This window comes from Argopecten irradians, chromosome 15, assembly GCF_041381155.1.
Source record: "Argopecten irradians isolate NY chromosome 15, Ai_NY, whole genome shotgun sequence".
Taxonomy (NCBI): Eukaryota; Metazoa; Mollusca; class Bivalvia; order Pectinida; family Pectinidae; genus Argopecten; species Argopecten irradians.
Genome location: NC_091148.1, coordinates 9,012,203 through 9,040,190, shown reverse-complemented (window position 1 = coordinate 9,040,190; position 27,988 = coordinate 9,012,203). Strand labels below are relative to the sequence as shown.

General features: G+C 35.6%; 1 protein-coding gene across 2 annotated transcripts; it reads right to left on the bottom strand.

Annotated features, from left to right (window-relative positions):
- Nucleotides 1-8: 8 nt before the first annotated feature.
- LOC138308532 (solute carrier family 13 member 2-like) lies at nucleotides 9-27,988 on the bottom strand. Of its 2 annotated transcripts, none has more exons than XM_069249549.1 (14): nucleotides 27,655-27,988; nucleotides 16,530-16,679; nucleotides 15,210-15,325; nucleotides 14,272-14,423; nucleotides 13,946-14,042; nucleotides 11,604-11,738; nucleotides 10,444-10,575; nucleotides 9,773-9,856; nucleotides 7,288-7,398; nucleotides 6,747-6,850; nucleotides 5,983-6,107; nucleotides 5,072-5,233; nucleotides 3,985-4,122; nucleotides 9-3,288 (listed from the first exon to the last, which is right to left on the bottom strand). In XM_069249549.1, the coding sequence occupies exons 1-14, from the start codon at nucleotides 27,757-27,759 to the stop codon at nucleotides 3,067-3,069; spliced, it is 1,833 nt and encodes a 610-aa protein (XP_069105650.1). In that variant the 5' UTR covers nucleotides 27,760-27,988; the 3' UTR covers nucleotides 9-3,066. The 2 variants fall into 2 exon arrangements, with proteins under 2 accessions (XP_069105650.1, XP_069105651.1); XM_069249550.1 differs by lacking the exon at nucleotides 27,655-27,988 and adding an exon at nucleotides 20,489-20,990.

Here is a 27,988-nt window from a genome sequence, read left to right as displayed (position 1 = left end):
TTTGCAGATATTTTTAAAATATTTTTTTATTTTTCACCTGTTGCCATAAAAACAGATTGATTATGTATTATTTGCAGAATATATCAGTTACCCGATATATGTATACATCTATACATTGGCTTCATTTGAATACTAATAATTGTTACTCTGCAAATGTATTAAAGCATTGATTATTTTCTGCTTATTACTGTAAAAAGTTTTCACTCATGTATGACAAAACAATCTGGATAATCTCTTGATATACACAAGTGTATGTCCAGGTGACCATATGTTTAAAATATGATGAAAATGATAGAAGCGAAAATTTCCTCATCGCAAATAATACTACTATAACAGTATTATAAAACCTATGGCAGAATGTATTACATATACCTTATATTGAAGGAGAGGTCATTTAAATAATTTTTGCATGAAGTTCCTTGTATGAGGATCATATAAATCACACTGTTTCAAAATTTTCTACATTACATCAAATCAAATATATATTGTACGTGTAGAAACAATAGATGTTTGGCCAATTCATAATTGTATACAAATATATTTATTTATCCGACCTATGACTTACACATATATCTCATTCTCTCATTAATAACACATCCATATGAAAAAATGCTGACGTGTATACAAAAAAAATCTTTAAAAAAAAAATCAAAATACTCAGAAATGAAATACAATGTATGTGGATTTTCAATGTTGTATCAGCTTGTTTTAATATCACACATAGCAGTAAAATAACGTCAATATAGGTATAACCGCTTATTTTCGAGAGTTAAAGTTTTGAACAGTGAAACAGAAGCTTGGAGGGGGTATCGATTTGGGCCGTTCTGCGACCACTCAGTGATAAGCAAAATAGTTGGCATGACCTTGTGGTCAGCAACATATTAAATGGTTGCAAATGACCCGGAATTGTTTAACAGAAATATTACTTATCCTTCTTCACATGGATTAATAAGAAGCAGGAAAATACCACTGACTACACCAGTTACACACATTAGATCATGTTCGAATCGATGGCGTCGAATAAAACTGGGATCCCAGTCATATAATACTTCATATACTATAATTATTTACAAAACATCTATGGTTGTAGTTATTTTCTACAGTAACTTATTCTTCCTGTAGACAAATGTACTTTGCAATTACGTTTTGACACAACAGCGATGCTAGACACTCTAATTTTAAGGTTCAATGGAATTCAACAACTCCTCTTTGTTAGCTCCTTTCTAAGGAAAATCGAATTTGACTTGTTTTTGTTACATGTATCATTATCAACCCATAGTTATATACAATTGGAGACCAAGACTTTATATATGATAGTGACTTTTCCTAGTAAGGTGTTATTGATATCGGTGTATCCAGCACGGATGAAGAAATAAAATATTTGAAATATGAGCGTTTTATCAAAATAAAAGTGAAAGCTCGTCGGTGCACACTAATTCCACACATATTTTAAGTCAAATTAACCCAATAATTATCTCAATTTATAACATCGCAGAATTAGGCAAATTAATTAATTACCGAACACATTGGGTAGCTATCAACTGGACGTCGGTCCCCGCGCAGGAACATTCATGGTTAAAAGGAAATACTTTAAACAATATCAGCATTTTATAAAAAATAGAAGTTCATCTGTATAAGTGTACCCGAATTCACATAATGATATAAAAAATGACATAAAAAGAATTAATTGCTGAGATTCTGGATGAACGGAATGTGTTGAGCATAAAGCAACTAACACATGATTTTTATAGAGCTAGCAGCTAATGATTAAACTTAACAAATAGCACCAAACATTTACTACATCATCACGACAATTTAGTTGGTCATAGAACCAGTGCTTTTAGAGGAGTAGTGTTTGTGTCCAAGACACATTCGTCAACTACTATACATGTATATTACAAGCTTTAGTAAAAGTGCTAACGTTGTATTCATTCACACCCCAAACGTATATGGCATGTGTTGATGTTTGCTAGTGCAGATATGAGCCAATCGCATTTTAACAATCCATGATGTAGTACAATGTATGCATCCATTGAAATGTTCTAAAGTACAGGCTACTTTTGATACCCACCGCAATAATCTATTGGGCAGTACTAGCTATATATTATATGTGAATATCGCTAACGTTTTCTTTATACTCATCCCAAAGGTCTACAATGTCGTACATTGTATAGTATATCCGAGTACCGCTAACGTTAATACATACTAGTCCATGGATACGTGTTAGCTATTAGAGTAGATGTAAGTAGAGTAAACGTTGTATTTGATCCCATCCCAAAGGCTGATAGAGTAGCGCTCTCTCGAGAAGATGCAAGTACAGTAAAATTCGTTGTATTCACGATTGAATTCTCCATGATATAGTACCGCATATCCATTACAGTCTAAAGAGTTGTACTAGCTACAGTAGGTATGAGTACAATTGTGTGTTCATAGCCCATGATGTAGAACAGTATATGTGACCATTAAAATTGTCTATGTTGTAGTACTAGCCACAGTAGATATGAGTACCGACAATGTCGTATTTATAGTCCATGATGTAATACAGTATATCTGTGCTCACTATATGGATAGCATTTTGGGCATTTTGCTTATGGAAGACACTAATTGCTAAAATAAAAATAATCATTTTAGCATTTTTTGCTACGCCATGTTTTTGTCTGAAGAAAGAAATTGAATTTGTAATTTCATTTTTTATACCTGAGCTATCAAATCCATATGATTTAAGATGGAATTCAAGTTCCTAAACATTTTTTATTCCAAGTGTTACACCGAAAAAACAGTGGCCTTGAGGAATAGGGAGGGATATGTGGAATAGTATGAAAATTTCTTGTTCTGTCGTTATTTTCTTAGTTTATACATTTAGCAATTAAAAGCGTTGCAAATTTTGCCCTATGCACTATTGTGTATATCATAATTTTTAAAGACAAAAAAGTGACTTTGTTGGGCACTAGGTGTGTTCTGCTAAACCATTTCTTTTTTTGCTAAAGAAAAAAGAACGGTTTTAGCAACTTTTGCTAAGGCGTGTTTTGATCGAGAGTTACCAGAGTATGTACCCATTTAAATTTTCTATGGTGTACTAGATGTGAGTACCGACAATGTCGTGTTTATAGAAGCTGCCGTTGAAGTAGCCTCCGGGACTATTACGGCGCCAGGACATGACGAGGCCAATGTTGAATTAACGAAGATAGCCGGAAGGGTGTCTAGTTTGAATATCGCTGACCCCCAGGTATTGATAGCGAGGGTCAAGACCCCTACTGCTATTATATTCAGTACAAGACCCGTCGTAGCCTGCAACAGAGATAAAGAACGATATCATAATTGTAATGTCAACAATTTTATATTTGAGATTATCCATGTATAATGTAAGTTTCTTTTTTCATGTACAAAATCATATTTTATTCATAATTTATGGGATAGTACGGGATTCATTCAACTCACAACCATATATAAATTTCATACTTTAAAGATTTCATTGGGTATTATTTTTTTATAAATTGACGTGCATTCTTTGTACAAATATAATGAGATCTATCAATTACACGAGGATTTCGGACAAATTGTATTAGCTGATGAGATTTGTCATACCTAATATTTCGATTTTATTGATTCTTTCGTTGTTATCCAGAATCCAATAAAAAAAAAAACTGATCTTTCTTTGATTTGTAAAAAGGGAAGAATACAAAGATAAAAGTAGGTTAAAATAAAACGGAGGTATATTTCAATAACGTAGAACAAATATTTTCGTGGAAGTAATTTATAATATTACTAAACTGCTACATATTACCAAGTTCAATTTTTTTTAACGATTGAGTTATCTGCCCTTACCATATCCTGTATATTAAACTGTTACGTATTTGAAACCATAATTTTGCTTTGACGATCGAGTTATCTCCCGTAAACGTATTTCGTATATATTAAAAAAAATATAATGCAACGTATTTCCATCCTTAATTTTGCTTTTAAGATTGAGTTGTCTCCCCTTACCATATCCGGTATCCTGACAGTTCCGGTTGAGAACACTATGGCATTAGGAGGTGTTGCCACTGGCAGCATGAAGGCAAATGAGCAGGCGATACAGGTCGATATCATTAAGTACAGAGGATGCAACCCCATCGTTAATGACTGCAGGAAAAAATCAAAATCAATTCAATATTATGTGCATATCGTTAGTGATGACGCAGATTTTATTCTGTCCTTTTTTGTACGAAGTGTTAACCTAAACTGAAATAATAGCTGATGGAAATCTGTAAACTTCAGATAAAAGGGATATCATGAAGAACATATAGGGAGGCAACTTTGAATCTTGGACAAGTTTGAAATGGGAAATCTCACGCGCATAATGTGGATTTCACACCTTTGAAAAAAGTCATCGTGAAAATCAGTTAAAAGTATAACCAGCTTATTTTACGACGACTTATATTTAATTTCGTGTTTTCGCAAGAATGCAGTATTTAGAATCATATAATGTACACGTATTTAAAACATTTTAGGAGCGATTTTTCGTCTGTTTCTAATTGCCAACAAAATACGCGAGATTTAATCTCACGTGACAATGGGTTGGCTTACAGCAGCTTACCAGTTCGAACATGATAGTCATGAGGCGACAATGGGTTGGCTTACAGCAACTTACCAGTTCGAACATGATAGACATGAGGCGACAATGGGTTGGCTTACAGCAACTTACCAGTTCGAACATGATAGACATGAGGCGACAATGGGTTGGCTTACAGCAACTTACCAGTTCGAACATGATAGGCATGAGGCGACAATGGGTTGGCTTACAGTGACTTACCAGTTTGAACATGATAGACATGAGGTGACAATGGGTTGGCTTACAGCAACTAACCAGTTCGAACATGATAGGCATGAGGCGATAATGGGTTGGCTTACAGCAACTTACAGGTTCGAACATGATAGGCAGGAGGCGAATGAGGTGACAATGGGTTGGCTTACAGCAACTAACCAGTTCGAACATGATAGGCATGAGGCGATAATGGGTTGGCTTACAGCAACTTACAGGTTCGAACATGATAGGCAGGAGGCGACAATGGGTTGGCTTACAGCAACTTACCAGTTCGAACATGATGGGCATGAGAAGGGAGGCGGTCGCCGTGTTACTGGTGATTTCGGTAGCCCCCGCAACAATAAAACACAACACCATGTTTAACACCCAAGGATCCAGATCTTTCAGAATTCTCAGCTCACAGCCCACCAGCCGGGACAGACCAGATTTCTGTGGATTATGAACAACATCATAAACATTACTCCATGCTTAACTAGAACTGTAACTGTACCCCTGATCCCGCATCTGAGACCATGGTAGTAATCTGTGCCTCTAATTTGCTTCCATAGTAAATGCAGTTGACATTTGTCAAATTGTGAAATCCATGTGTGTTACCATAAAAGTGATCCAAGCGTCAATGAGATATTGGTTATGAAACCCCAAAACTTTGTATAGTGACTTATTTACCATGATGACCAAACTTTCGTCTAATGGAAACCTGCATTCACATCTACATTTGGTCCTCAACATTTCAGTAAATCCACGTTTGATTGTGCTTCTTTTTTAATTCCAAGTCATGAAATATTGTTTGCGATCTTTGCATTAAGTTTACGTTTAGAATATAAATAATGCAGAAATGTGATAATGTAGACCATAATATACACATTCGATACCAAATCTTTAGAGGTAAATCAACTATTAATAGATTAATATTGGCATGACGTCCTATTTGAAACGTTCAAGTGTATCAAAGAAGAGAATTTCTGCTTTAATTCTTTGACGTCGAAACAATATGGTATGTAATTGCAGCTGAGAAAATATATAAACAGTATACAGGCACTGCAGGTCAACTAATAGATATCTACATTATATTACTTCCGGGGTCGCAACGTGACGCGCGCCACCTATAAATCAGGGGCGATAATTCCCACAAATGTACCCCATACATGCGAAAACATCATTGTTTTATATCCACTTACAGTGCATGCATCAGCCAAAGCAAAGCCCCCTCCGAGCAACACAAGCACTCCCCAAGCAACCTTCTTTTCTGCTACCTTCCACGTGAGGATTGGCGTATATTTCGGGATCTCTAACACTCCGGACTCTATAAGAATATTATTAAAATTCCTTGTACCAACACGGTTCCCAACCTTATGCAAGATATCGATAATGTATAATACATTTATCTAAGCACTTTTCGCGCTGTCTATGAAGCACTAATTCATGTACAACACCAAATTTTGTAAAAGGGTGTTTCCGATAATGAACCATCGAATTGCACAGATTTATATCGCGCCAATAAATTATAATTTACAGGTTTTTTTTATTATATTTGTGCTAAAATAATTTCGATAGTGTGAATGTACTTATTTTAGCATTTGTATAATAAAAAAAACCTGTTTAGAAATTGTGCTATTTAGCTGTTTAGCTGAAATAATATGGTATACATATAGTAATATGATGTACATATTCCTTATTACTGTCAATACTGTTACTATTCCGTCTTTGCTTTTTACAGAGTTAACTCCCTTGCGGGTAGGTTTCGATTGTTAAGTCATTATTTTATGAGCGCTATTCACGCCGTTTTCTCCGAAAAGTATGACGTTACGCTCGCAAACACATGACGTCACAATTAATACCTACCCGCAAGGGCAGATAACTCTGTAATATGCAAATTCGGAATACATGTAGTACTCTTCGCTCATAACTGGAGATGTCTAATGGAAAGTCAGCTTCTACATACCTGTCCTTTTGTTCCAGCAGAGCACATTAGGTACTTGTTTCGGTAATACAAACAATAGCGAAGCCACGAGTATGGACGCCGTGGAATCTCTGACAGTACTCTTTCTGTACGAAAGAAAGAATAGGTTGGTTAAAATTTGTTCAGTTGCTTGTCCTAATCTTTTTTTAAGAAATATACAATAGAATAATATAACATTAATAATTATTTGTTTTTGTGATGAATATGTATTCAGAGTTCAGCTTTTTGCTTGGATTCTTTGTTCTTCTCAAGTCCCAACGAAAACAATATGGAACATCATTAAACTTTAATATGAATATAAAATATTCCCATACACAAGTTATTGCAAATGTATACAAAAGTTTTTTGTTTTTGTTTTTGTCTGAAAGTCAGTACAAAATGTATTTTTTCATGGAAAACATACTCAGCACTACTTGCATTCCCTTTGAAAATATCATTTTTACCATAATATATCCACCTTCTTTACGTAAATTGCGAGAGTGCCACAATAGTAGGTTAAGAGTAAAGAACTCGCATTACGTACCCCTTGGTGTCGATGAAGCCGTCTCCCCAGCCTCCGACGTCTGGGAGGTCCCGGAACAGCCATAGTAACGCCAGTACTGTAAAGGAGATGAGGACCATGATTTCTCCAAACCTACAAAACAGGAGGTATGAAAACAACCATCGGGAATTGACGGTGTTTAGCTGGATAAATGTCTATCTTAAGGATGTACACCTCTGAGAAGTCAAAATTTTCTTGTATTAAACTTTTTTTCTCATATAGATTTTTGGACAAAGGAGTTCATACCATAAAAGAAAATGAAAGAAAAAACATATGTCCGTGTGCTCGTTTTTGAGCTTTTGTCACTCAAAGACACCTAGTTGACAAAATATTGGATTTTATGGGAATTTTGCCGTTTTGACCATATAAGATAGAGATTAAAGCCATAATTTCCTAATGAGGTGTTTGACATGTATGAATGTTTGTAGAATTCATTTTCTAGTAGTCTTCTTTAAAAATATACCAGTTTTGATCAATTAGACTAATATATTTTCTCAGAATAACAACTTATGCTACCCCTACCCCTTAATTTTGTGCTACCAAATGCACCATTTTCAGCCATTTTTGCCAAATTTAACCCTTTATAAAAAAAGTTCTGGTATTAAACTTTTGTTATTATTTTGCATATCAATAGGGAAACGGTTGTTCTTTCTAAATCAGGAAGAAAAATTGGGGGTCCGTGTGCTTACTTTTTTGCCCCATTTGAATTTTTGTTATTTTTCATTATTTTAGAGTAAAAAATAAAAGTGCCCAAATTACCATTAAATGTAAAAATAAAGTCACAAAAGTGTATCGTTTCACATATTAGTGCTCAATATTTTAATTACTACGAACCTAGTAACGATTTGCAACAAAAATTAGCTAAATACAGCTAAAAATGCCGGCGCAGTAATGATTTAAGTAAAAACAATTTCAGTAAAAAATGGTAAAACTGTGGCTCTACTTGAAGCAAAAAAAGACACAATTTCAAAATGGCCGCCAAATGGGCCATTTCTTAAAATCCCCGTATAAAAAAAATCTACTAAAAATAGAAATGTAATTTTTTGACAAAATTTGCATCTGGCAACTTGCTACAGATACTGATAAATTATATTTGAAAATCTCATAACTTCTTTGGTCTATGTTGAAACGAGACTTCAACGGGACCAAAACCTCAGAAGAATACATCCTTAACACCTTGTCCAGTTTCATCCATATTTTACAACTTGATATCATAAAAAACACTCCAAAAATTCTTACATCTATCATCTGTCACAGATATTAGAACAATAAAGCAATTATAAAGCAAATTCTACATTTTCATACCTGATCATTTTTTTCACATTCCACGCTCCCCGTGATTAAAAGCATTTTGCGGTTTTCAGTTTTTGTAAGTTGTAAATGACCTCGAAATAAATGATATAACTGCAAGCAAAAGTTAGTTCCGTTACAGGAACTTTAACTCATCTATCCGTTTTCCTAGTTACACCAGAAACATATATACATAGAGAATGGCAACTTCGCCATATTAACGATCGGCAGCGTTACCTCTGTATGTCCCTAGGGGCTTTTAGATAAACTCTTAAATAGTTAAATACAGCAGAATAATTTTGGTATGTTATAAACGTTAAGTTATTTTCAGATGGTTTGAGTACAATTTTGGGAAAGAAAAAATAATATTTCAACTATATATTAATAAAACAAAATGCACTTCCGGTTTTGAATGACTGATTTTCGAAAAACCAGATAAAATTGCTGATTTTCATACTCTCAAAAATCACATTAAATAACATCATCTAGGAAAACTGATCATATCAAACCATGATATAATGTTTAAACTTTGTGTTGATGCAAAAATGTCATGGATAAAAGAAAACACTTAAAAGTAGTTAGCCAAGGGGAAATGCCTATAAACCGGAGGTCCCTCTGCCTGTCAACATTGATAAAGAAGGAGTTTCCAATCTCTATATATATGTTTCTGGTTATACCCTCTCCATCCAAGCGAGTTCGACTACATTGACACTAACGTATCAATTCCATTTTCTCGTTACCTAAGTACTCTATCCGATAATCAAATAGCATAGGCAAAATACATTGAACTAGCGTAACTCTAACACTATTTTCCCATTATTTCACTCTTAGACCATTATATAAAAGCTATTTATACATTCTTTGCGATTTTTTAATATTAATGAGTGCCTTTTTGCTTATGAAGATATAACTACACTTTATTTGCATATAACAATAAATAACATTTATCTCTTTTAGATTAATTTCTTTTGGTAGAAACAGGACACACAACTCGGGGTTATTGGATATGAGTTTTTTCACACTTGTTCTTTTATTTGGCATAACTACGGAATGCCTAACTCTACTCCATGACTGGTTCGGTCGTTATCTTTTGAAACTTTAAAAAAAACTGATTCGTGTGAAATAAATACCATATTCAACAACCCCAACGACTCTCCTAGTCAGTGTAAGATCATACTTGATGTGTCCGAGTTTGTGGTACTCCCGTCTGACTATCGCCTTCATCATGTTCTGTTTGGCTTTGTCACCTGTCTTACAACACCTTGATGGGAAAAAAGTATACAATAAAAACTATATACTTATTTCAACAAGTATTTGCACAGTTTGCAACAAGCTTCCATCCTTCAATGATAACAATCTATATATCATGTCTATAAAATGTAAGTTACAGTTTGTTAGTGACCTAATACGGAAAAAATATTGCGTCACTTGCACAATGTGAAAAGGATTTATCCAATCGAAGGTCCTTTCAATGAAATAAATGCAAAATACATTGTGTATGGAAACAAAAATGACTCAGAAGTTAAGCAGTTTTTGTCTCATGGAATGCCTTAATACGCTGACATGGTCCATTTTTGTTAAATATCCTAAATGATTGTTGCCTTGCATTGCTTTTGAAAATGGTCAGCAACTAAATACAAAGTGCATGCATTACTAATAATTATCTGCTTGCATTATAATGCATATAGCCATACTAAAACAAATAGCGTGTATTATTACATATATAACTGGTGGTTTCGCTGTTTTATGTTTAGCCGATACTTTACACTCGGTCACAGGGTATACCAATTCCTCGGGTTGATAACTCACCGTATCTATATTGAAAAAGGTTAATAATTGTATACGTACCCACATCTGATGAAGACAAGCTGTAGCCAGCACCAGGCCAGGACGACCATTATCAGAGACAACGGGAAGGCAAAACCCATCCAGTTAGCGTATGTTATCCCGGAGTCGGGCGCCCCGGCGTCTTGGTAACGTCTGAAATCAGAAGGAAAGTGATAATGTAAATCAACTTTCTTTCGCGATTACTAAATATCGCGATTTTCTCTTCAAAACAAGTTTGCGAAGTTTAAAATTTGCGTAATTAAAAACTGAATGAATATCAATATAAGTGATGTAGTATTAATTTGCGGCAATAACATCTCGCAAATGTAAACTGCACGCGAAAGAAAGCTGAGTTACAGTATATACAACCTGCTTTAGCGACCACTTAACTTACATTGTATTTATAAAGACCACCTGTTTAATAATGTCGCAGTTGAGTCCCAAATGGCAAAGCAGTAGCTATAAAGACATTGGTCTAGTTCATGGTATGCTGAGTAGGCGGTATCTTTCTGTCAGATGTTAATGCGTGGCTGCTAAAAGTATGTCAGCTACACGTTAGGAATTTGCAAATAATCTGAATTCTATTTCATGGCAAAACAATGAAAATATCAAAGTGATGAAGAGTTCTTGTTTTCAAACGTGATTAAATTAAAATGTATGTGCAATAAAAATTCGCAAAAATTATTACAGCACAAGCACCAGTGAAACCCAGCCTGAATCTAATTTCCGAATTCGAATCGTCTTAAAAGTCTTCAGGCATGAAACCGCGAGATTATAATTCCACAAAATACACTTTATCAACAGTACGTCCTGTTCAGTCTTTTGTAACACTAGATTAGAAATCGTGAAAATTACCCGCCACGAAATTATTAAAGCACAAGCACTATTGAACACATAACTCTAAATTGCGAAAATCTAATCGCATTGATAATTCTTGATATACGAAATCGCAAATTTATATCTCCGCAATTATAAATGTATTAACAGTACATACATGATAATGTACTGTTCAGTTTCTCATTGTAAAACTAATTTAGAAATCTAAAAAAATCAATGGCCGTAATTTTTTTTTAAAGCACAAGCACCATTGAACCTATGGCTGTGAGACGTCTATAAAAATCTTAAGGCATAAAACTGCGAGAATATGTCCCCTCGAAAATAAGTTTATTAACAGTACTTACTGATCAGCCTGTCCTTGTAGCACTAGGTTAGGGGGCGTTCCCGTCAGTGTTGTAATCCCACCAATGTTCGCAGCGTATGCCACACTCAAAGTAAAGCCTTTGTTCAGTCGAATACTGTCCTGTAGTCGGGATCCACTGTAACAAAGGGACAAAGACCCCAGCGTAGTCAGTTCCAGAAATTCTTATTTGTTTGATTTACGTACGCATCCTATAAATAGCCAGGGTCATTTCAGGACGGCTTACTATGTACGCGATGGGTTGCATATGTGACGTGCGTTGTGTGTATATTGGGAGACTGTGGTATATTCTTGTTCTTCTAACAGAAGAAACTATTTTATTACATTTTTCGCAGTGAAATATAAGTGAAAATATCATTTGGATTATTACGTGATGAGTTTGTGCGCGAAATGAACATATTTTGTGTAGAAATATGACGTTATGCTCACAAAAATACGACGTTATAATCGCAAGGGCAAATAACTGTGTAAAAAATGGCGGAATAGCATTTGGTGGAACTAGTTGTGATGGTCTTCTGTAAATAGAAGCGAGAAAAATTGTAACAAACAGAATAGTCCATGTTTCTTGATGAATGCCAGTAAAATGAAATATAAGTGTTATTCGTCAAGAAACAAGGAATATCATCAATGTCTTTTTATGGTGATATTCCACTGCAGAATGCCCCCGAAGTCAACAAGCAACAAACCCAATGCGATCACTTTGTAGTGACAACGAACAAACCAGTCGTCCCACTCGCTCCATGCAGCAACAGAAATTAGCCAGGAAACAGAACTCAGATATTTCCTCACAGAGGCGAGCGGTCAACCGAAGGCTAAAAGTGAGGTGGTGTCAATGGAGACGTTCGGCATGGTTGTTACTTTTATAATGTATAAATATCATGACTGGTTTTGGTGTTTTCAGTATAATGTGACTGTGTTGCGTGCATGCTGTGTGATGTCTCTTGCGGTATGCTTCATTCAAATAGCACTGTAAAATGGATAAGAGTTTTTACTATTGCAAAGAGACAAAATGAAATATACAGTAGCCCCCTAAAACATAGGCATCCACACACACAACCCACTGCATATACAGTGGAGCCATTAGCTGTTTATATCTAAATCAAACAACCAAATAACTATTCACATAAGTATAGTAAAGAGCCTTGAGCTTTTGTGTATGTTATTGCTATCTGCATAGCGACACACCATTCTTCCGCAAATTGGGAAAGGTAGTTGGAGTTGTTCCCCTTCATTTGTCATTTCGGTAAGTATTACTGTTCACGGCAAAGATAACCATATATTTATTTGTGTAGCAAAAGTTAGGAAAATTCCGTATTTTTTTACCGAACATAATATACTTTAAGGATTTCAAAAGTAAATGAGTCAAATAATAAATAATGAACATTTTTTAGCATTAATGTTACTATTTCTTAACTTCATATGGGTATAAACGAAATTTTGTTTGCAAACTGTGTGAATCCGCATAACCCGATAAAGTTAAAAAATAGTTACATCAATGTTTATAAATGCAATTAATCGTACGATTCGATTGACTTTCCGAATGATTGATTATTTACGCATTATTTTCAGTATCTTTTGGGGTTTTGAAGTCATAGACAAAAAACAGATGGACAATCTTCATAGACGCGAATTTTCGTGATTTCACTTAGGCTATTTTTACAATAAAACAAATTGAGTTGAGGCGCATTGATATCTTATCCAATAATTCAGTTTGGCCAATGACTGTGCCGCTTTTAAAATTTCCCGCGAAACCGTTCTGTATGTATGACGTCATAATACTTGATGTACAATTATTTCGGTATATGGAAAAATAACCTCAAAGATCTAACGAATAGAAATGAGTGTAACATATGGAATTAAATAATCAATACCCATCGTCAACATTTCTTTTGTGACGTCATGTTAACGTCTGGTTTTCGCGCCATTATCAGATTTTTTTTCTTTACAGTACATGAAGAAAAATTATCTGCCAGTCATAAGTAGGATTTAGTATGAAAACAAATAAAAAGTTATTATTTTCTTTTATTTTGAAATCTAAAGTATGCAAGGGCCAGTATGCAAAAAAGAAGCAAATGTTAAAATTAACTTTTGATACATTGTACTCAATCAAACAAATACATAAATGCTTATTTGGTCTGCAAAAAAGCTTTCTTTTACAAATTCACGTTATAAAAAATGTGCAGAATGGACCCAAGTTTAGAGAGCTTGGTTATAAAAAAAGTATACAAAAATCATCAATTCGTGCGAAATTCAGATAGACTGCCAGAGTCAGTACATCCTGTGCCAGTTTGAGAGCATGTACTAGTGTCGGTTTTGTATACCTACCTTTTTGCGTCATCAAACTGTGGATCTAATTTTGATTTGCTATTTTCTACTTCTTTGAGATGGATGTCTTGGACATCTGTACTTCCATTTGACTTTGCTACAGAAAAAAAAAATTTGTTTATAAATACATGTATATATCAAATTGTATCTCCAGGGATACTATACATTTCTGAAATTTCACAAAACAGGCGAGCTAAATTTATCAACAAGGTAAAAAGAAATGGATGACCAATTTCTGCATTATTTAAATGGAAAAGGGATTTCAAGGGAATGTCACACTTTTCTCGTGTACGGAAACTGCCGAAAGTTGAATGTCACAAACGCACGCTCAGTTGTTCCACCAGCCTCGCTATCCTTTTCAACTTGTAACGTCTGCTCGGAGACTGCGACCAGGATTGGGAGCATCATAGATGTCGCTGCTGTGTTACTGATCCACATCGACAGGAACCACGTGGGCAGCATCAGACCGAGCATCATTCTGGAAGGAGAAATGTTAAGGGCACGATATTTTCGAGAGTCAAAAATTAGATTTTGATATAAAACGACAATATCTGAACGAATAAAATTTTCGTGTTCATTTTAATAATATTGATATACATATAATGCATATATAATTTAACTTTCACTATGTTAAATTAATAATATTGTGTGGCCTTAATTTTCTCATCGACAACAAAGTGCCGTATTAATATCGAAATTATCCTCGAAAATTTTGTACAACTTTATGGTAGTAGTATTTGTGCTGAACGTTCAAATGTATGCTTTCTATTTAAGCATTTACAGTCAATTTAAGAAAAAATAAGTCGAAAAATTATAATACAGCATCAATGAATATGCAAATTGTAAGCAAATTACATGTGTACATGTGTATATTTAACTTCAAAACCAATGTGTGTCGACGCACCATGTCAAGTCCTTTTTATAACCGACGGAAAATTGTTTACCTTAACATCAGTGCGATAACTATGTCGTTCGAGTCTTTAGACATATCAAGTTTCTATCTAGTTGCAACTTATACATGTAGCATACTCTTCTACGGCGTTTGTACATAAATATATTACATCGACTGAAAGCACTAAAACTTGAAGAATTGTGTAGTACTTTGTGCATAAAATTACACATAATACACGTGTATATTTAACTTTAAAGCCAATGTGTGGTATATTCACAAAAATATATTACAAAATGAAACATAAAGTTGGTGCTGCGTTAAAGTGTCATACTGGATATAATATGATGTCATAGTAATGTATACGTCACTCACGTGTTTGGACTTGAGCCGAGTAACATGGTGATCCCCATGGCGATACGTCTGTGTAGGTTGACCTCCTCCATCGCCACGCCTACAATCAGTCCCCCTAGAAACAGCATACTGGTATCCTAGCAACAGAAAACATTGTCATTTACTATCCAGAAAACATACACTAGAGCAAGATCATACCCTCTCAAAGCCAACAAGATCATTCGATGATTTACGGCCACGTCTTTTCTCATTTGCAGTTCCTTTCAGTTTCTACAGCAACATATCTGTATAAGCCTCTCTAGCAACATCACGCTGAGATCAGTCTCCCTAGCAACACCACAGTGCGATCATAATCTCCCTAGCAACATATTACTATGATCATAGACTCCATAGCAACATCACACTGAGATCAGTCTCCGTAGCAACCTTGCACTGCGATCAGTCTCCATAGCAACATCACGCTGAGATCAGTCTCCCTAGCAACACCACAGTGCGATCATAATCTCCCTAGCAACATATTACTATGATCATAGACTCCATAGCAACATCACACTGTGATTAGTCTCTCTTGCAACCTTATATTGCGATCAGTCACCATAGTAACCTTACCAACATCACACTGCGATCAGTCTCCCTAGCAACCTTATATTGCGATCAGTCACCATAGTAACCTTACACTGAGATCAGTCTCCCTAGCAACCTTATATTGCGATCAGTCTCCATAATAACCTTACACTATGATAAGTCTCCACAGCAACATATTACTGTGATCATAGTCTCCATAGCAACATCACACTGTGACCAGTCTCCCTAGCAACCTTACACTGCGATCAGTCTCCATAGCAACATCACACTGAGATCAGTCTCCCTAGCAACCTTACACTGCGATCAGTCTCCAAAGCAACATCATTCTGAGATCAGTCTCCCTAGCAACACCACAGTGCGATCATAATCTCCCTAGCAACATATTACTGTGATCATAGTCTCCATAGCAACCTCAGACTGCAATCAGTCTCCCTAACAACCTCATACTGCGATCAGTCTCCCTAGCAACCTTATATTGCGATCAGTTTCCATAGTAACCTTACACTGCGACACGTCTCCCTAGCAACCTCACACTGCGATAAGTCTCCCTAGCAACATCACGCTGATCACACATTCTCCTGACAAAATTACACGTCACACACTGATCACCATGTCTAAAAATATCATTGCTCACAACATCGCATATATCTTTGCCCCTAAAACATCGCACAACGTCACACATCCTCCAGTCGCCATGGCAATATCCCATTTATCAAATATAGTATACTTGTACTTATTAAGCATGGTTATACTTACATTGAAGTAGTTTCCACACACCACCTTCCCCGGTTGGACTGTCAGCATTGGGAGCAGGAACATCGGTATCATGGCTGTTACTGTGATAGGTATGGCTTCTGTCAACCAAAGGATCGCCATGGATACCATGACGTAAGCACATCGTGCCTCCTGTAGGACAAAAATAGAAAATTTACGAAGACTTCTATAATACTCCGGCAACCTCTGTCCCGGAAGCAAAACGTGTTGTCGTTTATTTACCCATGGTAACATTTTCAATAAGATTCTTTTTCAGAACTAAGCTATCAACATCACCACTACTAGCAGGTTTGACATCACTAGTTGTAATATTTGGCGTAAATAGAGTAAATTTGTAAACATTGACCAATAAAAACAAAATTCGAGTCAATCCATTGATGCTATTATTGGGAAAAACGCTCAACTCATTTTGTGACGTAAAGTTATCTAATTCTATCACAAATTCACGTTATGATATCGGTATTGGTCACAGGGTGTGCTCGGCATTGTGAAACATATCAACAAAGACAAGAAATCGTCTAAATCTTGATTTTCCTGTTTTACAGTTGATTCTGCCATATTGGATTTATGGAAAGCTTTTGTGGTCATGTGATTTCCAATAGTGTTACATTTATATCCATAAGATCTCACAGAAACATATCATAGGCCAAAAAAATAATGTGTCTGTTTAAGGTTACCCGACCGACCCTAATTTTTACCCCCGACCCTATTTTTCCCAGTTTTCTTCAAAAACAAAATCAAAAGTCGGGATTTCGATCTCAGACTCTGGTTCCGGCCATTATTTAAGAGTGAAAGACACTAAAAAAGCGAATGTAACCCTCAACAGACGTATTATTATTATTTTACTTTTTTTGGCCTTAGTATATAAAGAATCAACTTCGCTAGCCAAGGGTATTTAGTTGTAGGGAGAATATCAGACTAAATACCCTTGGCTACCGAAGTTGATAAAAATTACACTTAAAAGTAGTTAGCCATGGGAAAATGCCCATAAATCAGAGGTCCCTCTGCCATCAGCAAAGACAAAGAAGGAGTTTCCAATCTCTATGTATATACGTATGTTTCTGGTTCGCATTACAAGTCGCTGTGTCTCCGACGATGATTCAGGATAAGCTAACTGTTTTTTATGATTTTATTATGGTGTATATTGTATCAATGACGTATTTGTGAGATATTCACGTCCTTGGTTTATATTTATATCTTTAAATCCATAGTTTTATGTACTGGTGAGTCATTGACCCAAACTTATCAAAACACATTGGGTATGTATAACCCTTGAACTTTTTAGTCAGAACGCTATACATTATTGTACATGTGTGAAAACAATATGAAATCCAAACATCTTCGTCCTGTTGTTGTTGTTGTAATTATTATTATTTTTATTTTTTATTTATTATTTTTGCCATGTACTGTTAATACTAGAGATTGAAGTAACCAATGCAGCTCTCTACAAAAGTGGCATCCTCGATACTACAGGGGTGACTATCACTGTCGCATTATCCACCCCTGGACTATATCATAACATATCTGAAGGCTCTGTGTTTGACAACAAGTAAACAGGTAGTTTGGTCCTTAGATATACATCAAAGGAATTACATAACGGTACACTGTGGTTGGCTGTCTCGGGCGTCGCCCTCTCTGTTATCTTAACAGTAAATCTATTCAGGCCTGTGATTGGTCAGTCTTTTTCTACTGAACTGCCTTCAATTTTACTGTGAGATTGTTAGAGGTGGATATAACGACAGTGAAAGGAACTTCTTTGTATGAAAAATGTGGCAGTTTATGTTCCTGCGTTGCGCTCAGCATAAAGACAGTAGACTTGACTGGATTGCCGTTGTCAGTTTAATGTGACCGGTGGGATGGGCTTGTGTGGTTTTTTGGTGGTATGCTTCAGTGAGACAGCACTACAAAAAGTACAAGAATCTCTCTATCACAAGAAGACACAAAGCGAATATACCGCAGCCTCCCAAAATATATAGACATTCACAAACACGACGTATTGCAGACAATGACATATGATTCCTTAATGACCCTAGCTGTTTATAGGACATTAAAATAAACCAGCTTTTCACAAACTTCAAACTTTATTAGTCTCTTTACAAAATATATTGTGTAGAGAAACATATTTACAACAGTCAAGAAATGCAAAATAGGAGGACAAATTATATGACTTTTTTAACTTTGATAAATTTACATAATTTTCTCATTATTTTTATATTATTTATCATTAGTATCACAGTAAGTACAAATTCTATCTTGATAATTCATATCAATCCATCTTCCAGACTCCATAATGAATTTATGATTACTTGTTAAACATACTGACTTAGATTCAAGTACTGGGATATCAAAGGAAATGACTGACACTTCAGAATAATTCAAACACGTAGACCCTACTTCCGTTTTAGACAGAAAGTAGTTTTATTTGTTTGCTATATATCTGAAAGGAATCAGCGTTAGAACAGGTTTAGCAACACTTGTTATATTATAATCAGTTTTCTTTTTCTTTCTTTCCTTTTTTGCGCCTTTTATATAAACTGTAGTGCAGGCATAAAAGTGTCAGTATAATGTGACCAGGTGGGATGTGTTGCAAGTTCCACTATACAAGAAGACACAACATGAATATACCGCAGTCTCCCAAAACATGCACCTCGCACAACATACACGCAATACACCGCATACATGGGAGACCGTCCTTACATGACCATAGCTGTTAATAGGACGTCATAAAGTTAGAATAATCATTTACTCAAAAAACTCCAATTGTAGATCCAACATATACGTGTATGTGCTGTATAGATGTATAGTGCTATAGGCTTACCTTGTGTAACCGCGGACTAGTGTGACATCACAAGACCACGTGACCACCTAGCTCATTATCTCTGAACCTAGTCGACACTACCCGTAAATCACGACCAAAACCAACCGATAGCGCTAAAAGCTAGGCGATTCGTTGGGTGGGACTTAATTTTTCATTTATCCAAAGCAATATCCTGACGTATTATCAAAAAAAAATAGTTTGGCTGCACAAATCCTTTAATCAAACAAACAAACAAAGGCATAAAATACAATTTGGAGAAGAAATCTTGACCCTCTCCCTCTGGTAAAGGAGCTATATTTTGACTCATTCATTATACATATTTGGCTTCTCAAGTATCAAGGTCGAGTGTATCATAGCGCTATCATATATCTAGGTTTGTTATATTGTAAATGTCCTTGGGAAGGCTATTAAAGATGTCAAACATTCCACAATGCTATCATCAGCATAGCCCCTAGACATGCGACTGTACACGTGTTTGACAAGACGGTCGTAACTAAACCGAAACGGCTTTTTAAATTAAAAAATTAACTGTAAAACGATTTTGATAATTTTGAAAAGTCGAAAAAGTTATTTGCTTACCGTTAACATTGCACTAATTTTCATAACGCGGGTCGTCTTATGTTTCCTGCCGTCGTCCTAATCACCGCGCGGTAGTTGACTATCACAGAGACACACAGCAAAACAGCGAAATGAAGTTTCACTGTTAGGCTAACATATAGAAATATAGAACATATATAGATGTTTTTTTGCGTTATTCGATTATTTTTATGTACACCAAAGTACTTGTGTCCTTTTTTCAGTTTTTAAAGTTTTTTTTCTCCTTTAACACTTTTGCTATGCCATATTCCAGTTTGTGGTAGTAACCACTAGAGTATCGAGGATGACCTTTAGATTGCACAGCTAATCTGGCATTTGTTTGGTGTTTTAACTTTATTTTAGGCATTCAACATAACTAGATATTCTAACATATCGATAAACTTTAAATTTTTGTTTCGGTAACGTTGTGGACCTTTAATGGTCACCTGAGTAATGAAAATTGGAATTATTTTTTATCCCCTTTACCGCTCGCCCACCTCCTTTCGTTAGTATTTCGTTAATTGGAATAATAAATATATACTATTACCTCTTAATAGATTAACTGAAGGAACTCCGCAATAACTCAATTATCGGGCGCCATTTCAAACTCAGCCGGACATAAATTATAACTTCCTGCGTGACTGTAATTGACACATTTCGTTAAATTGTACCCCTTGTGTGGTCCGCAGCTGACCCCTGGTCAGATGGTCTGGATATGATAAGAAAGTGATCAAGGTCACTGAAATATAGAAAGAATCGCCAGCAGTCTCGAGCTCCCTGTCATCAGCAAATGCAAGGATTTTACGTCCTTGGCAAAGGCAATGATGGATTCTCCAGTCGTTAAGTGAATCAATGTCAAATTCTGTTCTTTCGAATGATAAATATTTCGTCTTGTCAAAGTAACTGTCAATGTAAAATATTTAACATTTGTTTACCACAAGAAAAGATTTCTAAAATGGGTTACACGTAGCTTTTCATTGATATCAATGCATTATAATAATAAAATGTCAGCTTGCGAGGATATTTGATAAAAATCCTGTATACAGATATATTCGTCCTTGGAAAATACCTATAACTGTGAAGATTCATTTCGCTGTAAAGCTGTCTGTCGCAGTGATAGTCAACTAACACTCGGTAATTAGGACGACGGCGGGAAACATAAAACGACCCGCGTTATGAAAATTAACATTTGATTCATTTTAATTATTTTTTTTCAGAAGATAATGACGAGTGTAGTATTAACGGTAGAACATGATAGAACATAAAATAGAAGGATTATTTACAATGGTCTATTAAATTATATATGTAAAAGAAGTAATCTGTTGATAGTGTGTTTGTTATAATATTTACCTATCTGTTGTCTGAACATCACTTCAAGGGACAATTCATTCCGAGAGAACATTAATATTTGCACATATATCGGAAATAAACCAGTTCTCTGGAATTTAGATAATTTGGTTTTACTGTGATATGCCAGAAAAGTCCAAGGTGGTGAAATGTGTGTTAAGTGTTCAAACTCGCTTGCCGTCCGCCATTGCACATTGTGGTCGGACGTCTTGTATGCCGAACCCTGGCCCTTGCTCATGGAGTAATGCAACTTTTGTCCAGTACTACTCAAATCGCTATTGCAGTGTTTACCTCATTAGGTGCATGCTCCTGTCTAAAAAACAATGTTCATCAACTCCTCGATGGTTATGTATCGCATTTGTTTAACTTTCGTGACTTTAATTTGGCCCGGGTGTGGGTACAGCTTACATATTGTACATGCTTAATCGTTTTGCCATACCATTTGGAATTTCAACGGTATCGATTAAAACACTTTAACAATGACGTGGATTTTGTCAAAATTTTATGTTACATGTTTCATAAGGAATATAGAACAATATATTTATGCCATATTTTGTCTCGTGATTATGTAACAGAATTAGCCTCACTTAATCCCTTTAATGAACATTATATAACAAACTTATCAATAACAAAGCTTTTCATTGATATCAATGCATTGTAAAAATCAGATGACTGCACGCGATGACATCTGGACCCAATTGTTCAAAGCATGATTAGCTTAATCACATTATTTGTGAAATTTTCATTTCTCAATTACTGCAAAACTTGTGATTATATCTTAACTAAACTCAGCACGTCAGTACAAAATAGAGTTCTAAAGATTCTTCTAAAATGTTATAAAATTCTTATCTCCAGAAATTGTTTTATTTTAATTTAAAAATTGTCGTTAAACTGTGATTAGCCTAATCATCGTTTGAACAACTGGGTCCCGATATAAGTCCTATATTATTTGTCCTTGTCCTATATACATGTCACTGTCCTATATATTTGTCCTTGTCCTTTATACAGACCACTGTCCTATATATACGCCCTTGTGATATGTACCTGTAAGTCATTGTCTGATCGTATCTATACAACTATGGTTGTCCGTCGCATGTGAAATGCATATCTAAGCAAAATTCGCATTCTTTATATTCTCGTCACAGTACATGGATGAACAAAGGAGTTTGAAGAGACTAGGAATCAGCTTACACGGAGGTGTAGTTTTTCATTGATACCAAGACATTGTAACATGCATAACCACAGCACGCGAGGATAAATCTGATATACCGTATTCGACCCAATAAGCGCCAGGGCGTTTAAGAATTGAAACAAATAAAGGGGCAGTTAAAAGAACCAACTTTAGACGAGCCTTTCATAAAAGTAATCTATAATTTGCAAATAAAATCAATAATGATTTCCTCAGTTTTCATTTTTTCTGTCTGAAGAGGGGGGGGAGGGGGCTTACAGAGATGGGAGTGATTATTGGGTCGAGTACGGTACGTCATACATATATACGTCCTAAGCCTTGTCCTATGTATAGTCCTTAGCCTTGTACTATATATAGTCCTTAGCCTTGTCCTATATATAGTCCTTAGCCTTGTCCTATATATAGTCCTTAGCCTTGTCCTATATATAGTCCTTAGCCTTGTCCTATATATAGTCCTTAGCCTTGTCCTATATATAGTCCTTAGCCTTGTCCTATATATAGTCCTTAGCCTTGTCCTATATATAGTCCTTAGCCTTGTCCTATATATATAGTTCTTAGCCTTGTCCTATATATAATCCTTAGCCTTGTACTATATAGTCCTTAGCCTTATACTATATATAGTCCTTAGCCTTGTCCCATATATAGTCCTTAGCCTTGTCCTTTATAAAGGTCCTTAGCCTTGTCCTATACATAGGTCCTTAGCCTTGTCCTATATATAGTCCTTAGCCTTGTCCTATATGAAGTCCTAAGCTTTGTCCTGTATAGAGTCCTTAGCCTTGTCCTATATATATTCCTTAGCCTTGTCCTATATATAGTCCTTAGCCTTGTCCTATATATAGTCCTTAGCCTTGTCCTATGTATAGTCCTTAGCCTTGTCCTATATATAGTCCTTAGCCTTGTCCTATATATAATCCTTAGCCTTGTCCTATGTATAGTCCTTAGCCTTGTCCTATATATAATCCTTAGCCTTGTCCTATATATAGGTCCTTGACCTTGTCCTATATATATTCCTTAGCCTTGTCCTATATACAGTCCTTAGCCTTGTCCTATATATAGGTCCTTAGCCTTGTCCTATATAAAGTCCTTAGCTTTGTCCTATATATAGTCCTTAGCTTTGTCCTATATATAGGTCCTTAGCCTGGTCCTATATATAGGTCCTTAGCCTTGTCCTATGTATAGTCCTTAGCCTTGTCCTATATATAGGTCCTTAGCCTTGTCCTATATATAGTCCTTAGCCTTGTCCTATATATAGTCCTTAGCCTTGTACTATATATAGTCCTTAGCCTTGTCCTATATATAGTCCTTAGCCTTGTCCTATATAAAGTCCTTAGCTTTGTACTATATATAGTCCTTAGCTTTGTCCTATATATAGGTCCTTAGCCTTGTCCTATATATAGGTCCTTAGCCTTGTCCTATGTATAGTCCTTAGCCTTGTCCTATATATAGGTCCTTAGCCTTGTCCTATATATAGTCCTTAGCCTTGTCCTATATATAGTCCTTAGCCTTGTCCTATATATAGTCCTTAGCCTTGTCCTATATGAAGTCCTAAGCCTTGTCCTATATATAGTCCTTAGCCTTGTCCTATATATAGTCCTTAGCCTTGTCCTATATATAGGTCCTTAGCCTTGTCCTATATATAGTCCTTAGCCTTGTCCTATATATAGTCCTTAGCCTTGTCCTATATATAGTCCTTAGCCTTGTCCTATATATAGGTCCTTAGCCTTGTCCTATATATAGTCCTTAGCCTTGTCCTATATATAGTCCTTAGCCTTGTCCTATATATAGTCCTTAGCCTTGTCCTATATATAGGTCCTTAGCCTTGTCCTATATATAGTCCTTAGCCTTGTCCTATATATATAGGTCCTTAGCCTTGTCCTATATATAGTCCTTAGCCTTGTCCTATATATAGGTTCTCAGCCTCGTCCTATATTAAGGTCCTTAGCCTTGTCCTATATATAGGTCCTCAGCCTCGTCCTATATAAAAGTCCTTAGCCTTGTCCTATATATACGTCCATGACGGATATAGATACTTGTCCTATATATACGTCCATGACGGATAAAGATAATTTTCCTGTACACATGTACAATATTTTTGGGTACCACATGTATTGTCTTTTACATGTGAAATACTTTATAATAACATATTTATTATTCTCATGCCAGTACAAGGTTTAAAAAGTGTCAAAAACTGCATGTTATTCTGTAGATAATTAACAAAGAGTATCACATTGCTACCGAATATGAAGCTAGCTCAATGAAAAAACCCCAGATAATACCTGAAGAAATGTAATGACCTAGATAGTAGGAGAAACAAGGGAGATAATTTTGCAATCTGCGATCTGCAATCTTCGGAAATTTTCAAATAGCATAGATCTATATGTTTCCAGATTTTTGTTTGAAACAGAAAAATCTAATTTTAGCAAATGAAAATTACACGATATAATTTTTAATATGTCGAAATCATCTATTATTGAGTATTTTGTGGATAATATTGGGTGACCACACATAACAATTTACCGCGAAATCTCGAAAATATCATCTCGCGAAAATTACCGGCAATACGGAAGACTGGTTCCCGCCTCGGTTACCTCCCTTGCGTACGCCCGGCGGAGAGCGGAGAACTAAAAAAGGGAAGGGAACCAGTTTACCAATACAGTCGATCCCTGCAGAACCAATCTATCCTTTACATAAACATGAAATTATTTAGGATATATAGAAATCTTCTTGAATATCATTCTGTTCAAGTCTACTCTCTCAATCGACGTATGCATAGTTAGACTGGCTACCAGACCCTTAATTAAGGCCCACTACCTTTCCAAAACGGCTTTTAATTTTCAAAATTGGAATGTAAAGCGAGATTGATAACTTTGAAGAGCAGTAAAAGTTATGGGCTTACAGTTAATATTACACTCATTAATAGATAAAATGTTCATTTTCATAACGCAGGTCGTCTTATGTTTCCCGCCTGAATACCGCGCGGTAGTTGACTATCACTGCGCCAGACGGCAAAACAGCACAAATCTCTAGAGTTATCATATTACACACGGCCAATGCGGCCCCCAACTTGAGGAGAAGACATGTTAGAAAGACAAAAATTATCATGCCAAAATTTAGTGATTTTTTTATATATTTTACATGTAGAGACTGGTGACTGGCTGTCTATTTGAAAAGGGTGTTGGGCAGTCCGTTCGATCGTCTTCGGACCAACAGGATAGAATCGCAAAATAATAAAGATTTTAGGTGTAGGAGATAACAACTACAGTTTGTGTGTTTGGATCTATCCTAAGCCACAGGGACCTAAAAATTATATGTACAGTCTAGTATATATACTTGGACGTATACCAGTTACAGATGAAGACACAGGGACTTGAAATTTGTAGTTATGAACACACATTTCATATGTATTTGAAATTGATGTGATCAAAATTGAGAACATGTTAACACGTTTTCAAAGGAACAATACAGACGTCGATAGCAAACACAAGTGACTATATTGTACTAAATTTTTCCACATTTAAAAAGAAATAATTAATTTTTCTTTGTTTCTGGCGTTCTGATTGGCCTATTATTATAATTTTTTTTCATTCCACGATGAAAAAAAAAATCGAGAATGGCGCGGAATCCCGACGTCAAAATAGAAACATTGGCGTTGCGTATCGATTTGGAAAAAATAATCCATTGGAAAAAATCAATGGAATCGTAAGTGGAAACGTATTTAATTTTATAAAGTAGATTGGAAAATAAATTATAAGCATTGAAGTCACTATTTTTTAATTTCATCGGGGTATGAAATCCATTTTGTTTGCAAACTTAAATGAAAAAGCGGATACCAAGTATAAAACGGTGGCAAATCAACACGCTTACTGCTTTAGTGCATTTCATTGAAAAGAAAATGTTTGTTCTGATTGGTCTTACACGATCCGGTTGTGATGCGGTCCTTGATTTTTATTTTTCGAACTTTCAAATCCTGTATCACTATTCACAGTGTATTCGTTAGCGATCTTCACGTACAATTACCTTTTACAGGTACCCCATTCACAAACGAAAATGTTGCTAATGTTACCATTGATTAAAATGCACTTTAAGTTATTTTTGCAGAATAAAAATGGCAATTAACTTTCATTTGTGTTCTCAGTGCACTCAACCCGGAACAGTTAACACAAAAACATCTTTAAAATCATATCGTATAGTATGTTGCCAACTTGTTAAATAATAAACCCTATGTAGCCTCCGTTTGTCCATGGGTTTAAGTATAAGAATATTTCTCTAACAAAAAAGGCATGTTAAAGATATAAAGATGTATATACCTGGATCGAAATGGCTTACAGTTTTGGAAATAGGAATATATAAAACGAGCTTGATGATATTGTAGAGTTTCAAAAGTTATAGGCTTAATGCAAAAACTACACTTATCATCACCTTCTGAAAAAAATCTATTAAAATGAATCCATTGTTGATTTTCATAACGCGGGTCGTTTTATGTTGCCCGCCGTCGTCCTAATTACTGCGCGTTAGTTAATTCTCTCTAGTGCAGTACTATTGATCTGCCATCTTTGTTTTATAGTTATAAATTCTGATTTGATATGTAATGATGAATTAGGTATCCCATACGTTCTTTTGTCAAAAATACTTCTTTTTCACACTCTCTGCAGCTATTTTCTTTGCTTATATGTTGCAGACTACCATGCCTATATCCCTAACCAACTGTGAGCTGGTCACCGATTGGTCAGTCTGATCAAAGTCTGTAACAATATATTTTTCATTCCAAAAACTGGGATTATAACACAAGAATGTTTGTTTTTTTATTAATTAACGCCCTATTAACCGCCCAGGGTCATTTAATGACGTACCAGGTTTGATGGTGGAGAAAAACTCAAGTACCCGGAAAAAAACACAGACCACCTGTCAATATGGCAATTGCCCCAGATGGGCTTCGAACGCGCGACAAAGAGGTGGAGAGACACAAGGATTGCCCTAAAGAGGAATAGGCTAATTCACACAACGGGATTTACTTTCTACAGTATGAACTGGCCTTTAGATGTCTGTATAGTGTTTCTGACCTTGACACTACTGTCACTAGACATACACTTCTTATGAAAACACACCCTCTCTAACCTTCGCTTTAACTGATAAGGGAACAAAAATGAGACAAGCGTTTATACAAATATACAACTTACCAACGTTCCATCCAGGAGAAAACTTATTGGGAGAAGAAATGCGATGACAATGAGGATTATACTCCTTAAAGCCCACAAACTCCTGAAAAAAATCGGACACGCCATATTTCGGTCGTGTTGTCACCCTCGAGTGTTGGAGTCCTTATTAAATTCAAATCTGTTCCTCCGGTCTCTATCGCGTTATATCAACCCAGCAGGGGCAAGTATAGTTAGGCGCTATCAGCCAATTAAAGCCAACTCCAGGCTGTATACATGTGCCGCTACAGCTGTTCTGTTTCTGTATATGGAGAGTCGAGATTCTTTTATTTGTAGTTTGAATGTTAACTTAGTGGGT

Coding starts and splice junctions, on each gene's coding strand:
- LOC138308532 (XM_069249549.1), bottom strand. CDS start 27,759: ATGGCGTGTCCGATTTTTTTCAGGAGTTTGTGGGCTTTAAGGAGTATA. Junction 15,326..16,529: donor TGTGTGGAAACTACTTCAAT/GTAAGTATAACC, acceptor TTCTGTTGCTAG/GATACCAGTATGCTGTTTCT. Junction 6,851..7,287: donor GGCTTCATCGACACCAAGGG/GTACGTAATGCG, acceptor TCTTTCGTACAG/AAAGAGTACTGTCAGAGATT.